Source organism: Chrysoperla carnea, chromosome X (assembly GCF_905475395.1).
Source record: "Chrysoperla carnea chromosome X, inChrCarn1.1, whole genome shotgun sequence".
Lineage (NCBI taxonomy): Eukaryota > Metazoa > Arthropoda > Insecta > Neuroptera > Chrysopidae > Chrysoperla > Chrysoperla carnea.
The window spans coordinates 18,459,207-18,477,089 of NC_058342.1; the positions used below are offsets into that span (position 1 = coordinate 18,459,207).

The 17,883-nt window shown below is 30.4% G+C and overlaps 1 protein-coding gene across 1 annotated transcript; it reads left to right on the forward strand.

Annotated features, from left to right (window-relative positions):
- Positions 1-4,685: 4,685 nt before the first annotated feature.
- Positions 4,686-8,191, forward strand: LOC123303107 (tubulin alpha-1 chain-like). Its single transcript, XM_044886207.1, has 3 exons — positions 4,686-4,816; positions 6,502-6,721; positions 7,001-8,191. The coding sequence occupies exons 1-3, from the start codon at positions 4,814-4,816 to the stop codon at positions 8,125-8,127; spliced, it is 1,350 nt and encodes a 449-aa protein (XP_044742142.1). The 5' UTR covers positions 4,686-4,813; the 3' UTR covers positions 8,128-8,191.
- Positions 8,192-17,883: the final 9,692 nt, after the last annotated feature.

Here is a 17,883-nt window from a genome sequence, read left to right on the forward strand (position 1 = left end):
GTTTTGAAGTAAAGATTGATAAAGATTGCTCTCGTTTATCCGCTTTCTATAACACACAAATAATGGTAAGGATTGTTTTACACCGGTAAAATATATGTATGGTTTTCTATTTTTTTAAATGTAATATAGTCGTAATTATTCACTGAGTATATCAGAAAAGATGGCCTTGAAATATTTTATATTGACTAAAACAGAAATCTGTAATTTATGGTAATAGGTATAGGGATTTGTTTATGTACAACATTTTTATATCATGTATATATGAAATATATCAAGGTTTACTCAGTTTAGTCCCAAGTTTGTAACGCTTAAAAATATTGATGCTACGAACAAAATTTTGGTATAGGTGTTCATAAAATCACCTTATTAGTCCATTTTCGGTTGTCTGTCCGTCTATCTGTCTGTCGACACGATAACTCAAAAATGAAGAGATATTAAGCTGAAATTTTTATAGCGTGTTCAAGACGTAAAAGTGAGGTCGAGTTCGTAAATGAGCAACATAGCAAATGAGCCAAAAAATTCTCTGTGTATATACAAAAGCTATAGGCATTGCAGCGAATTTTACTGGCGTTTTGTGAATAAAATAATTGTTGAACTATATAATTATCATTTAGATTTAAGATATAAATGTCAAAATCTTAATTAAAAAATAAAACTTAAAATCCTAGAACTTTACGTTGACAAACTACTCATTTCAGAATTTAAGACTTTGAAACTCGTTTCAAATATTTTGCTTGGACTATAATAGAACAGCGGCCAAAGACGGTTCGCCCCGTATTTGGTGTTCCTCTGTATTTGGTGTGGTACCGAAGGCGGAATTGATAGCGTCAATTGTTTACAACAAATTTTCATAAACCAATAAAAATTTTTCATATTTTCAGTTTTGTTAATACAAACTATAGACTAAAATATTGAAAAATCATTTACAAATTAAAAATTTCGAATTTTTTCAAAAATCTAAATTAGAGTTAGAAAAGTTATTGCAAAATAAAAGTAATGGAAAAGCAGAAGCGATAAAATCAATCAATCGATATCAATATATTCAAGAGAATGAAAACTGAACATCAACAACCTTAATTTATAAAAATCTCAAAATGTTTATGAATTTAAAGCTTAATAAACATATGAGAAAAAAATTCGAGACATACTATCCTAATATAGCACAAATATCATGTAAATTCCATTAATTGATGGCTATTTCAAATGTACCGTATGATTTTGAATAATTGATAACCTAAAATCAAAGCCTTGATTATTAAAAAAAAATTAATGATGATTTTTATTTTGAACAAAGACTTGAAGGTTCTTTCGAAATTAACTATAAGTTTGTCAAAGGTAACCCTAGATTATTGCCAATTAAGAGAGACCGTCACGGAGGTTTCGATTTCCCGTTGGATGTCAGTAATAGACATAAATAGTTGCCTCATCGCATGCTATTGTGAGGGATTCACCAATTGATCAAAGTCTTCTTCCCTGAAGGTGAAAACAACGGATATCCTCGCTCGAATTGATCGCTCTATTCGTTATGTAGAGGTATGTGTTTCATCGATTAGTATTGCTAGTTCAAGAGAACTTAAAAAAATTCATTACTTTGAGAAATTTGTTATATTGAAATTTGTTACCTTACACCGAGGTTTTACTGTAAATGATAATTTATTGCATAATACTATATGCTATATACACAAAGTGGTTCATAAGTGAAGACACAGTTATTGTAAAAGAATCTTTGTATCTTTGTTATTTGTAGTTGATTTGCAACAAGTCTTGAGTCCATGGACACTATACAAGAGTACTCAACTAAAACTATAGCATTGTGGGTGTTTCTTTTGCACCGAAGTATATTGCACGAAATAAATATGAACACATACGAACGAAATGCTTTCTCGAAAACATATTTCGAAAAAAAGTTGTTGATTTTATTATGAAGAATAACTTTCATATTAAAATTTTTGTATATCTCTTACCAGTTAAAAGTTAGAGTACACTTTTTAGTTACCTTTAAAGACAAGGTCAACCTCTACAACTTCCTCCATAACTTTGGTATGAATTGTTTTATCTAATGCTAAATAAACTAAAGGCGCAATTCCATTGAGGCAATACTAAACGACATGTCGCTTGATATTTGTTGCCAAGTTTTGCCTCTTGTAGGCGTGCAACAATGTGGCACGAAATTCAATCAAATGTCGCACGCGCACTTATTGTGCCATTTCGTATGCGCTTTGTCGTACATGATTGTTGCATGCTCCAAGTCACACCGATCCGTTCACTGCTGGATAGACACCGATACCGTTCGACACGTGGATTCATGTCGAGAGATGACGCATTCGACAGACAACAACAGCCAACTTGTAGCATGCGGCAAGGAGACATATTTTTTGTCGCTTTGTGTTCCTTCTATTGAAAGACTGTGTGTAACATGCGTTACTGCTACATGTTGCCTAAATGTTGCCTCAGTGGAATTGCGCCTTAATATTTTATAATGAAATTATTCTGTATATTATCTTATGCACTCGCATACATAAATAATATTAATTATCACTCAGTTGGCCAGTACCTACGTAAAGATTTAATGAATTTTCCTAGATGAAGCAGCAAGTAGAACAACATATTAACCACATAATAAATATTTTTATACATCTAGTTACCATAGAAACAATAATAATTACAATACAATGTTATGGTTATGCCACGTTAATAATGGGAGCCCCACTACATAGGCGCCCCATCACAATCAGAGCCCCATCACATGGGCGCCGCCAGGATTACATTCAGGGAGGTGCATTTGCATCTACACCAGGGTGGGTTAAAACGATCGACTTTTTTAAACTTCTGAAACGGTAAAATTGGTTGCTATGCACCTCTAAAAAATTATTTCTTAATATTAGCACTTAAAATTAAAAGGATGGTCGTCCTCCTCAAAATTTTTAATTTTTACCTCAGTCCCATAAGACAAAATTCATATCTTGCCATCAATTGAATCTTAACACATATTTTTGTATGAAATTGAACGCTCTACAAAAGAGGTCTATTACAGTTTTTCCACTAATCTATAACCATTTAAAAGATATGGAAGGAGAAAATTGGATGAACTGAGGAAAATTTACGTGGTACGCAATATTGAGGAAAAACACTGTAATTTATATGGCGTTAAATGAATAAAATGTTGAATAATCATATTAGATTGATCGAGCCAACCCGTTTTACCCAGCAGAATGTGAGACAATTGAAATTGGTTTAACTATTTCACCAATAACCGATAGCATTGAGCACGTTATGACGTGCAAGGCGTAGAATCGATTAACGATGGCAGACGCAGGGCTAAACGGCCTGTACATGCTCAATGTTCACAGGAAAAGAATAGAGTAGGGCACTTAATTTACCAACAAGGCGAAAAGCAAATTAGAACAGCAATCCAGGCGCCTTAAGTTTTTATTCAAACGGTGACTAAAACAAAATTCTTAATATTTTTCTGTGTTTTTGTTCGCGGCAGTGGAGTACAAGTGTACCCACCCCTCCCGGCGCTCATGATCCATTATGTTTTTTTAATGAAATGAGATAGGGGGCCGGGTAGTCACCAATGTCAAAAGGCACTTTCTTAACTTTAACTCTACATTCTCAGATAAATTTTCAACTTGCCATTGAGTTGAAGATTTGTATGAGTTAGTGTAAAAGAAGTAACTTTTGAGAAGTTCAATATCCCAGTCCCATATCGAAATATCAAGTTTGGTCGCGGTTTTTAACCTTTGAATACATCTACAGACTTATATAATTGAATTAGGCTCACCAGTTCTCTCCCCGCTTTTTTATATAATTATTTCATGTGTTCAAACATTTATTAGGCGTTTTTCAAAAAAACAAGTGAAAACAAACAATTGATTGAGTTAATTGTTGAAATACCATGTATAGACAAGGTTGATTACTCTGCCACATTACACACATATAAATGTCACACATATATAACTGATATTCCCATATAATGCATACTATACAATTTGCGCTCTTACAGATAAACAGCGATATTTACGAAAAAATGTTTCAAACAAAAGTTGTTTATTTAGTTTGTTTATAAAGAAAATTTTTTACATTTAATTTTTTGTTCTATCTCTAACGGTTTACAAGATGAGTCCTACGGACTCAAAATCCAATTGACCTATGTTGCTCATTTGCGAACTCAACCTCACTTTTTAAGTCTTAAGCGCGCTATAAAAATTTCATCTTGACTTCTCTTTTCGTTTTTGAGTAATCGTGATGACAGACGGACAGACAGACGACAGACAAACAGACAGACAACCGGAAATGAACTAATTTGGTGATTTTATGAACACCTATAACAAATTTTTGTTCATAGTATCAATATTTTTAAGCGTTACAAACTTAGGACTAAACTTAGTATACATTGGTATATTTCAAATACATGGTATAACTAAACTTAGTATTACATTTCATATACATGGTATAAAAATGACCTTATTAATGGAGTTCTGCTATTATCCTATTTTTTTTTTATAATCCTTTAAAAAAAATGTCAAGTTTACAAAGTCTTTTTTTATTAATTCTAAATTTTTTAATTACATGAAAATAATGTCTTGTTTACTTGCAACCATTAATTTGTTTACTATAAAAATTGTGTTCATTTGTTCAATGAAGTCATGACGTAAGTAAGAATATTAGTATATACATAGAATACAGAGCTCAGAGCCAAGAGTGTCACTTAAACTTAAGTAACTTTTTAGTATTCAATTGAAACGTGCCAATTAAACATCTAATAAATTTTAGTTTTTGTTAATTATTCAATTAAAAAATCAAAAACAAAATGGTAAGCTTTTTATTATTTTACAAAGTTTATTGAAAAACCTAATTAACCATACGTATACTGACCAGTGGCAGATTTAGGTTTAGGTGGGGCTCCATATATGTGTGTAAAATCGCTCTCCATTTTTATGCTAATGGACAAAATAATCTCAAATACTATTTTTAAATTAAAGTAAGTTTTTTAAATTAATGATTTGTTCATATATGGTCATCATCCGAAAATTGACACATTTTTATGGAATATAATTTTTTTTTTTTTCAAATTTATTACATGTAATTGATATTTGAAAAAAATTATTAAATATATTCCATTAAAATGTGTCAATTTTCGTATACCGATGATATTATTGATTTAAATTATTAATTAAAAAAATTAACCTTTAAAAAAAGTATTTGAGTACATTTTATCTTACTGTCTTAGCCTACTGCGATAGATTTTAGGAAAAATTTTAAAATTAAAAAATAAATCAGATCATAAAAGTTTGACATCATTTAAAAATTTTAATTTGCATAGATTATAAATGTATATACATAAATAAATATATTGAAAAAGCATTGGCCGCACCTCTTCGGCTTCTCGAAAAAAAAAAAAAAAGAATAAAATTAACGATAACGATAACAACATACGATATCATTGTATTGAACATAAAACTGCTCTTTTCAAAAAAAATAGAATTCATTTTCGTTTATAGATTATCAAATTCGATTTATACAATTTGAACAAAACGGTATGAAATGTCAATTTGATTTCCTATTAATTTAAGACGTTGAATCAAAAAATTATTTCGTCTAAATAAACGTCTCTAGGAAACAACATGGCAATTTTCTATTATTGTCTAGTCTATTTACACTTTCGTGTCACAAATCACACCAAATTGTTAGTTTTTGTGGATATAAACACGATTAATGAACAGCATTCTTAACTCCAAAGTGAGAATTTTGCTTATTCACGAAGCCGTTTAACCAAAATCCTAGGTTAAACCTCTCTTCCTGATAAATTAACTTGTTCATGAATCAGGTTAACATCCATAAAAATAACAGTCGGGTAAAAAATAAAAGTAATTCAGTCGTACGTTTGAACATAAAAACAGGTGCTTGTATTTATATGCATTTTAAAGAAAAATGTCATAATTCAATATCTAAAATTTAAAAAAATAATATTGATATCTTATACTGTTTTTTTCCCAATTTAAAAACGTGAAACTCTTATCTGACCATCCTTTATATGTATACTAATTTAAGGAAAATTTTTTGTCGTCTTTTAAATAAGATTTTTCTGAAATACTATGCCGTGTATTATAACAACACACCATAATTCAGTGTGGTTAAATATAGAGTTGATTTTTGGCACAAAGGTTCTGAAAATTGAAACTTTTCCTAATAACGGAATGTCAAGGCTAGCCAATCCGAAAATGCTGATTTTTCGAAATGAATGTAAATTGACCGGAATACTTTCAGAAATATAACAATCTTGAAAAATTTTGAAAGGTTCAAAAAACAGGCTAATCGAATTTAATCCAAGTTACTCCAGTTTGAAGTGAACATAAAATTCCACGATTTTCGTCAAAAAATGGTTCTTTTGAAATTTTCTATTAAAAATTTCCAGTAAGGAAGCCGCAGTACTTTCCCAAAATAAAGAAGAATTTTGTTTGTCTTTTGTTTAATTAATCGTTTTAAATTTTTTTTCAGCGTGAGTGCATTTCCATACATGTTGGGCAAGCTGGAGTTCAAATTGGGAATGCTTGTTGGGAACTGTACTGTTTGGAACATGGAATTCAACCTGATGGTAAAATGCCTTCCGATAAAAGTATTGGAAAAGATGACAGTTTCGACACATTCTTCAGTGAAACAGGCTCAGGAGGATATGTACCTCGAGCTGTTTTCGTTGATCTAGAACCAACAGTTGTAGGTAAGAATATTACTAATCAGCTTCCATCTTTCTCTAAAACTTCTGAGCTAACCTAGAAAATATGACAAAGAAATTACTGTTCAACTATACCGACACTCTAGTTTCCATTTTCCCCATAGAACAAATCATCAGAGACATCTTAATTCACATTCTACTGCTCCTGCCTTCGGGGCCGTAAACGTAGGCAGCAGTCCTTTTAGGCCAAAACTTACTGATTGCCTTCCTCCCCCTTAGACAAAGGTTGAAAAAATTAAATTAAATTTGGATTTTTATTTACAGATGAGATCCGTACTGGCACATATCGTCAATTATTCCATCCTGAACAACTTATTACTGGCAAAGAAGATGCTGCAAACAATTACGCTCGTGGTCACTACACAATCGGAAAAGAAATCGTTGACATAGTTCTAGACCGTATTCGTAAACTTTCCGATCAATGTTCTGGACTACAAGGTTTCCTAATATTCCATTCCTTTGGCGGAGGTACTGGATCAGGATTCGCCTCTTTATTAATGGAACGTTTATCAATAGACTACGGTAAAAAATCTAAATTAGAATTCGCTATCTATCCAGCGCCGCAAATATCAACAGCCGTCGTCGAACCATACAATTCAATTTTAACGACCCACACTACTTTGGAGCATTCTGATTGTGCGTTTATGGTTGACAACGAAGCTATCTTCGATATTTGCCGTAGAAATTTAGATATTGAACGTCCATCATACACCAATTTAAATCGACTTATTGGACAAATTGTATCTTCCATAACTGCCTCTTTACGTTTTGATGGGGCTTTAAATGTTGATTTAACAGAGTTCCAAACGAATTTGGTGCCATATCCACGAATTCATTTCCCACTGGTAACATACGCCCCAGTGATTTCAGTTGAAAAAGCTTACCATGAACAAATATCGGTTTCGGAGATAACAAACGCATGTTTTGAGCCAGCCAATCAAATGGTTAAATGTGATCCACGCCGTGGTAAATATATGGCCTGCTGCATGTTATACCGTGGAGATGTTGTTCCAAAAGATGTGAACGCAGCTATTCAATCGATCAAAACAAAACGCAGTATTCAATTTGTGGACTGGTGTCCAACCGGTTTTAAAGTTGGTATCAATTACCAACCCCCCACTGTGGTTCCAGGTGGTGATTTGGCCAAAGTACAACGAGCTGTATGTATGTTATCCAACACTACAGCTATCGCAGAAGCTTGGGCTCGTTTGGATCATAAATTTGATCTGATGTATGCTAAACGAGCTTTCGTTCATTGGTATGTTGGGGAAGGAATGGAAGAAGGAGAATTCTCTGAGGCCCGTGAAGATCTAGCTGCACTTGAAAAAGATTACGAAGAAGTTGGAATGGATTCTGAAGGTGCAGATGGCGAAGGTGAAGAAGAATATTAAATGTTTTTTTGTATATTGTTTTTGTTTCTACCGTATTGTTCATAAAAAATGTACCGTTAAAAATGTGTTGAGAAAAAAAATGTTTTTATAGTCTTGTTTTTTTTTATATATAGCTACGCTATAATTTAATTGTTAAAATTCAATGAATAAATTTTTGTAAAGACTGTTTATTTATGAAATAAATTTTATTATCAGCATTAAACATTTTTTGAAAATTGTATATAGCCGATTTTGTTCAGTTTTAGGTTTCCGTTGCCAGATGTCAAAAACAAGGCACAAATTTCAAAAATTCAACTCCGGCTATAGTGGGTTTATTCGTTAAAGCGAAACATATTCCGTACGTTGTATGTCTAGGGTAGCAGGTTTGATTCCTGCCGTCTCAACAAAATTTAATTAATAGTTGTAGTAGGCTGGTATATCCATGAAGGAGATGCACTCAACCTCTCAAAATATTTGAGGAATGGGTCCTATGATCTAGGTCTGTCCCTCGTGGACAGCCAAATCAACCTACCCTTTTTCGTAAAATTTTGAAACAGCTTAGTTTTACTGAGGTTTTAGGATTTTTTATTTGATAAAATTCGAGAACAACTCGAAAATAAAAGAATCTTGTTCTAAGGTAATTTTGATTCAAAATTTAGAAAATGGCATAATAACCGAGGAAATAAGGAATTTGACCCAAGAATCGACTCCGCACCAGTAAATTTTTGTGGGAGCCGGTGCGGAAAATTTTCGTCTGAGTGTACTCAACAAAATCATATTCATGGGAATAATTTTTTTTTATTTACGCCCATAAAATGTGACAGAAGTATCGTATAAATTAAAAACTATTGGTTTTTATATTTTGGACAATTCTAAGCATTTTTTTTATCCTTGACCTAACCTCACCGTGCAAAAGACATTTTGCGTGCATTTCTTGACATATTTTATAAAAAATCTTGGCCCGAGGAGTATTATATACATCATATTCGTGATATTATATCGTCTCGCCTAATTTCGAGCGAAGGGAGAGCAAGGTAGGTAAAGGTTATATACGGTCTTTGTTTTTAAAGTTGATATTTCCCAACGAAGCGAGTGGATAACTGCTAGTAAACGATAATTGATATTTCAGAAACAAAACAAGACCAAAAAAAGATATTTAATTTAAACTATTGGATAATATTTGATGGGTTTTCCGTGTGTAAATAAAATTTAATTCAGATTTCAGCTGTTTTATATTTGTTATAAAATATAAAGAAGAAATTAAACATTGAGTAGAGAAAATCATTTTAATATTTATTTTATATTATTATAATTCATTTTCAATATTTTCTCATTTTCTAAATAACATTTACATTTTATTGTATAAAAGGGTTAATCATTTATTCATGATTTGTTTACATAAAGTATAATATAACAAAGATATCAAATACAAGAATTTTTTTTAAGTTTTTATTGTAAAATATTCATGCAACCTCCATATGTAAGTTAGTCATTTTATTTGTAAAGAAATAGTTTTAAAGGTGAACTTTTATTTTGCTTAATGGATTTGGAAAGTAAATTTTAATACATAATGGATTAAAAAATAGAAAAAAATTATAGTTCACTGTATCCGATCGATCTAAAAATCGATATACGTAATCTCTGTTACTAAATTGACCCGTTTCCAAAATTTTATTTTTGTTAAAATCGATTTCGCCTCCTAATTTTAAGCGGTAAAAACTTTGAAATGAAATGACATTAGATGGATATTCTCTAAATGGTAAAAGAAAAAATTTTAAGCGAATCTTTGAGGTTTATAACGTTTCGGGATATTTCGAATATGATTCAGCTTCGGTGTAGTTATGTCTACTGTATAGTATACGATGTATGTGTCGCAGCCTACTTTAATTAGCCGTTCTGTTAATAGCCTAGCCTTTTTACTAAACGGCCCCGTTCAACTAGCGGCCTGAATGATATTAAGCACAGTGTATAGATTTTAGCGCCAGGTGGTAGAATTGAATAAATCTTAATGACTAGGCTAGGCAAGTAATTAAACATTATCGATTCGAGTCGTTTGTCACTAGCTATTTGATTGAATGATTGAATGACGTTCAGGCCACTAGTTGAACGGCGCCGTTTAGTAAAATGGCTAGGCTGTTCATTGAACGGCTAATTACGAGTTGGCTGCGATATATATGTATAACAATACCTACTGAAGTTGCATAAACGATATTTCCGAAAAGTATGACAACATGATACCTACCTAGTTTCATCTCATTTCAATATTTGTACCCCAAAAATTCGATTTTTAAACTTTAAGATGCAATATCTCGGAAATGGGTCAATTTAACAATTTTTTTTGCACTTTTTTTACAGGTCAAGTGCTGGTGATAACCTGACTACTTTGCAACATGAGTTTTCTGAAATATCATTGACCCCTTAAGAAAACTTATATTAATTTAAAAACGAAAAAATTTTTTAATAAGTTCTTAAGCTTTATATTTTAGTATTATTATTTACTGAATTGACGTGATACGGTAAAAGAACAACTTAATCGTAAATAAAATTAGAGAAAGAAAACAAATCTATTAAAATATTAAAACAGTCAAGATTTTTATTACTTAAATAATTACCTAACATGGTTTAGATAATCCGACCCTGTCTTCAAAATGAAATTATTAATTGTTGTTAATAATATCATAGTCTATATATAGATTGTGATAATATCATGTTGCAAGGTGCAGGCCCCAGGGGTAAGGGTATTTCAAGAAGCATATAGTTTAGTTTTATATTTTCTTTGTACAAGGTTGTTTAAAAGCGAAAGTATTAGATTCAGTCAGAAAAAAACGGTATGTGTACTTGCTGATAAACATTTGCTACAGGTGTACAAGTTTGGAACTAAATTTATAAAGTCGGTAATGTCGGTATAATAGAAATCAACAGTCGTGATAGTAGATTGCGCACGTACAATAACAGACTTATAAAATATTCAGAACGTAGACATAACAGTAGATATTAGATACAAAAGCCAAACAAAACAGAATGAATAGAAAGCAAGTGAAAATAAATAATTAACTGCGTTAATTGTTGCACACCCTGTACTGACAATGTTGTAATTAATATTGAGTTATTATACCCTGTATATGTGAAATATATATCGAAGTATACTAATTTTAGTCTCAAGTTTGTAAGGCTTAGAAATATCGGTGATACGAGCAAAATTATGGTGTAGGTTTTCATAAAATCACGTAATTAATCCATTTCCGTTTGTTCGTCTGTCCGTTCGTCTATCAGCACAATAATTCAAAAACGAAGAGATACCGAGCTGAATTTCTTATAGCCTACTCAAGACGAAAAAAGTGAGCTTGAGTTCGTAACTGAGCAACATATGTCAATTGGGTCTTGGGTCCCTAGGATCTATTTTGTAAACCGCAAGAGTGAAAGCGCAAGTTAGGTGTTCAAATTTTGGTGTTCATTTTCTCTGAAAATATAAAAGATAGGGAGTTGAAAACTTGTAGCTTCAACTATCGGGCTTGTGAAAGATTTTCGAAAAAAAATTGTAGAAATTACTTTCGAAAATTTTCGAAAACAAAATAATTGTATTGGGTTTCTTTTGACATCCAATACTTTCTATACAAGGTATTTCAACAATTATTTTAAGTCAATTGTTTGTTTTCACTTGTTTTGTTTTTTTTTTTTAGATCTTTTAACTACAAGAATTAAATCGATTTTCGAATAAACGTGTACACAAAGTTAAAAAGAACGTGCAATGGGGTGAGTCCGCCCACACCCTTTGGACTCGCGTTGCTCACTCTTTGTCTCTGTAGTTACCAACATAATAGAAATAAGCTACAACATTAACATTTCGATAGCCTAGCGTTTTGAAATCATTTAAGAAAAAAAATTTTAATCGCCTATTGAAATTGACTGACCATATCGTTTTAATTTTATCTGCTGGAAAAGAAAAAAAAGCACTATTTCTCAACCTAGAATAAAAGTTACATGAAAATAGATCGGATATTGATGGAGAAGATCTATTTAATGGGTTGGAATTGCTGCCTTTCTTTTATAAATAAAAGTCCAATCGGTCTATTAAATTATATTTTCTCCTCTCCAAGCAGAAAGTGCCAACTTTCATTCCGTAGTGCTAAACGAAGATGCCGCGGGCGCTTTTCGCCTCCGTCAAATATAAACATGAAAACTGAGACATTCTTTACCTTTGAAATGAAATCTGAGACATTCTTTACCTATTATTCAAATAATTTAATGTCCGTGTTTCCGAATTTTTCAACACCCTCATGCGCATATATAACTCTTCCTGTGACAGTAGCAGAAAGTAATGTCTTTTTCAAAATTGAAAATAACAAAAACCTATTTACAATCAACTATGATCCATTCAGATATATTGACAAATTTGGTCATATTAAGTATCGAATGGAAAGATTTCAAAGCAGACGATTCTGAAATAAATGACTTCAAAAGTAGGCATATTTAACATTGGTTTTATGGTAAAACGGTAGATGGATCCCGACTAATTAAGTATGTATGAGCACGGTAGTGGGGACAAAAATTTAAAAAAATATTTTTTTTAATTTTGATGGTGAATTGTGTTATAACTTGACAATATAAGATGAAAATTAAAAATACAATTTTTCATATCTGGAGTAATTTTCAAAATATCGAAAATTGAATATTTTGTTTAATTAGTTAGCTTTTGAAATTTCGAAAACCATGGCAGATATCGAAAAATTTTATTCTTATTTTTCGTACATTCATAAAGTTACAACAAAATTCATCATCAAAGTTGAATATAAGGCACAAATAATTTTAACTCTAAATCTAAAATTGCCTTGGTGCTCATACTACCTTAAATATACGTGTTAAATTAAAAAATTGGTGTTTAATTAATCTTTTTTTGTATTGATAAGGGGATGTAGGCTTATTTTTGCACCCCCGCGTTCAATATGGGTAATGCGGCCCTGGAAATTTGATTTAATAATCGGGTAAATAAACAAATAGACTATGTTGACATTAACAATATGATTTTTTATTCATGCATTCTTCAATACAAATAACAGAATTATGTTTTTTTATTTCCAAAACAAATACGTTTTATCTTACGTTTCATTCTTTCTTTCGCAACCTTTTTTTATTTAAATTATGTATATAATGTATTTCATTTTTTTTTTTCATTTTTATACAGGGGATATCATTAATTACATTCATTTCTAAAGAAGATGCATTCGTTAATTTCAAATAGCTTTTGACTTTGATTTTAAAACTTTAATTATTCAATATATAACTTCGTTGCTTCGATGTAGCAAAAACAAAATGATTTTGTTAGATCATAAATAATATTAAATTTTTTGAATTTGTAGTATTTAAGGTAGTTTAATTAGTATATAAGTTTGTTACCCAAGTTACTTAGTCCAACCAGTAATCATTTTCTTACAACTAATGGTATAAAAAAATTCATAATAAATTAAAATAACACAATACAATATTTAATACACATTAACAATAATTAAAAATCGTAAAAACATTTTTAAAAACTGAGTTCACCAAAAATAACTGTCAAATTCAATGATCAGCTGTTGTTGTCAATTGATAAACATAAGCTAAAAATTTTCCTTTTTTTTTGCAATAGGCAACGTAATTTTGATTATGAATAAAGTAAAACTTATAATATACCGTTTGTAAAGCATCTCGTTAGCCATTATGATATATGAAGTAAGAAGAGTTTTTATGAAAATTCTTATGTATAAGACAAAGAAAGACTCTTCAGACAATTTATTGTATGTGATGCACGTGCAATCGTATCATTTATTAGTTGTTTGTGTGTATACGCGACGACAGCCGATTAACTCCACACACAATAAACTTTGAGAAGCTCCTTTCTTTATCTTATATATAAGAACGGGATGCTTTACAAACGGTATATTATTCATATTTATTAATATTTGTTTGTTGAAACATGCGGTAAAAAAATAATATTTTTTATGGATGCATTTAATCTTTGGAATAAATAAAAAAAAAATGTGGGGTCAAGTTTAAGTGATTTGAGTAAGAAACTACTTTAATAGAAATGCTATGCACAATTTTATTAACATTCACTAAACGGTTGTTGAGAAATATTTAAAATAAATCTAAAACCTTGTTTTTATTCGATAAATCAATTATATATACTATTCAAGCAGCTCTAGTTCATTTGGTTTGACTGAAATAATACGTCTTGTACAGTCTACCTAATTGGTTTATCGAATAAAAACCAAGTTTAGTGAATGTTAATAAAATTGAGTTAAAATTATACAGGGTGGGCCATTTTAATTTGTACACCTAATATCTCGTTTTGTAGTTAAACAATAAAAAAATAATTTAAACAAAAATTGCAGAGTTTGATGGGGTACATCATGTTTTGACATCTGATTGAACCTAGTTTTTCGCGTTGCTTTATAGCCAATTTAGATACTAAACGGTAAGAAATAAAATTAGAAAGTTGATTCTCATAAAAAAAACTTACATTTTTATTTAAAACATTTTGTAGAAAACCGTTAGCTTTCGGAGAAAATGATGCGACTTAAAAATGTGTCATTATTATTGCATTTAATCGAAAGAAAACACGCCAACTACGGAAAAATACTGTAGCCAAAAGTTGTTAAGGGCTATAGAAGACATTCTGTGTCCATAACTTTGACCTACAATTATCGATAAACCTAAAGCGCATTTTCTTTCGATTAAATGCAATAATGGAATATTTTTAGGGCGAATTTCCAACGAAAGCTAACGTTTTTCGAAAAAATGTTTTAAACAAAAATTGTAATTTTTTTATGTGGATCAACTTTAAAGTGTTATTCTATCTCTTACCGTTTATGATCTAAATTGGCTGTTAAAGAAATCCGAAGAACTAGATCCAATCTGATATCACAACATGATGTCCCTCATCAAACTCTGCAACTTTCGTTTAAGTTATTTTTTGTTTGGTTAACTACAAAACGAGATATTTAGGTGTATAGATTAAAATGGCCCACTTTGTATAATCTGGAACGATTCGTAGGTTTTTTTATGGAAATTTAAATGAGTGTAATCTGTTGAGTGAACAAATCTCCATAAGAACGCATGAAAAAATTACTGGTTTTTAAAATTATAATAACTTTTAAAGTATTTCTTAAGTTAAGTGGATCGTTTTAAAATTATTATTTTTTTTAATAGGATTTTAACGCCAAGACTGATTTTTTCATTGAATAAAAAGACAAAACGTACCTACTTCATTATACATTTTAATGTGCTGGTATCGTATTTGTAGTTTTTGCTAGCGATATGGTGATCCAAATTAAAATAAAAACAATTATTTTAACGTTTTATATAATTCATGAACAAAATTTTGGCTACCAAAAATTCTTACATTATTTGTATGTATGATATACAATATACAATATTGTAAACAACATTTCCGTTAAATATTATATATCTATGAGAGCTAACACATATAGTTCTTTTTTCTATATCGCTAGATAGTTTTTCTTAACATTAAAATCCCTTCCAAATATACCTTTTAAACATCCCTAATAAAGATGTGTTAGGAATGATAAACTTTTAAGTTCTTTTAGACGCACTTTGATTTCACGAATCCATTCACCAGAAATGCAACGTCATTTACGATATATCCTATATTCTTAATTATTTTTTATAAATGTGATAATTTTCATTTGTTTCCTTTTTTTTTTTTTAATTAAATATATAAAAATATGGATTCATTCTTCTAAAAATTCATTTTTCATAATTCAATAAGTTTGAAATAAAAATAAAATCATAAAAAAATTAAAAATCATTAAACAAAAACAAACAAATAAAAGATAATTAATACAAGAATATAGATTTAAAATGGGAGACTCTGATTCTGATTCATCAGTTTGATTGATTTGAGGGTCACCATTCAGTTTATGATACAGAGGGTCCTCATAGTGATGAGGTAGTTCCTGTATTTCCTCATATTGATGAGGTAGGTCCTCATATTGATAAGCTGGAACCACATATTGATAATAATGACAAGGTAGGTTCTCATAATGATGAGGTTCACCAAAAACATCCTCATATACATCAATAATATTAGAAAAGGATACTTTCTTTTCTAGAGTGGATGCGTAAGAGAAATCGTCAGCATCCTCATTTATATCAATAATACTAGAAAAGGATACTTTCTTTTCAAGAGTGGATGCGTAAGCGTTATTGTCAGCGTAAAATGATGTGGTTACCTAAAAAAGCATTCAAACAAATTAAAAAAGGGGGGCTCACGATGCATTTTCAGATTTCACAAAATTTTAAATGACAAAACTACAAATTTTTTTTGGAATTTGAAATTTTGTCACTTATTTTTAGATAAAATCTGAAAATGTATGATCAGTCCCATTTTATAATACATGCTTAAATTGGCTTTTCCATTTCGGATTCTACACATCATAGTGGCATGAAACTCGAATTTCGATTAGTTTATCACTTATCTGATGAAGTTTTAACGACATGTACCAGCGCAACTTACAATTACTACTTTGCGAGATAAGTCTGAAAAAGAATACTGTCCAAAATGTCTTGAAGAAGCCATTTTGGAAAGCCGTAATCATTCACCGACCACAAGAGAGAAAATTGTTGAAAGGTTTCAGCAATTTTTTAGAAAATCTACTCGACGTGTAAAGATTTAAACGAAGTGAAATTCAAGGCTTGTTCATTCATTTTTTTTTTTTTTTTTGAATGTGTATAATCCAAAAATGAAAGGTCAGTCCATTTTTTCCCGTTACATGCATCCTGCAAAAATAAAAAATAAAATAATTAATGGTTCAAAATAGGTTTGCATTAAATTCCAAATGCAATTCCATTGGCAATTTCCTAAAAAATGATTAGAACGGAGGCTCCAAGGAAGGTCAAAAACACCATATAAATGCCACATTCATTCTTCAATATTTATGATTAGATCTACCATAAATTATTTCCAAGGCGGCAACCGGTCAATAAAAAATCCATCCAAAACGATCAGAAATGTGGAACTTCATACATTTTTCAAGAGGATAATTACACCATGTAGGTCAAAAAACACGACAATTATGAATAGATTAACCATAGTTTGCATTAGATTTGGCCTCGAATGACTTCTTTCTACTTTTGAAATAAAAATTTCCACTCCAGGGTAGCTATTTTGGATCGATCGAGTCCATGTTAGAAGAGTCCAAAAACAATGTCGAAAATGCAAGGTATTTCGAAGACGAAAAAAAAGAAATGATGGTGTGTTTTACGACAAATAGATTCTAACGTGAAGGCGATGAAATAAACATTGATGACAGTAAATTTATATTAAAAATTGAATAAATAACGATTTCAAATCAATCAAATAAGTCAAATTTTCAAAAATTATAATAAATTTATTATTCAAACACTAAATACAAAACCCAATTGCTAATCTTATATGAACATGTTTAAACCATGCCTTAACAAGATGTTATCACAGATTTCGTCATTCGGGTTATTTTGGCAATGTAATTTAGGGAATATTTTTATACATAATTATAATTTACTAAAATTTTTTTTTTTTTTTTAATATGTGAACGGGTTTTTTTAAGCTAAAATTACAGTCCAGATTCATCCTTAAAAATTGCAGCGCCATTGTGGTGTGAAATTAACTAAAAAGAAGCCATCTTGTTTGCAGATGATTGGTTAGTTTTTATTTATCATTTCATCAATTTCTAGGGGGGTTTTTATTATCAGTCTTTAATTTTATAAAATAAACTTAACGCCAAACTCAAGGATATT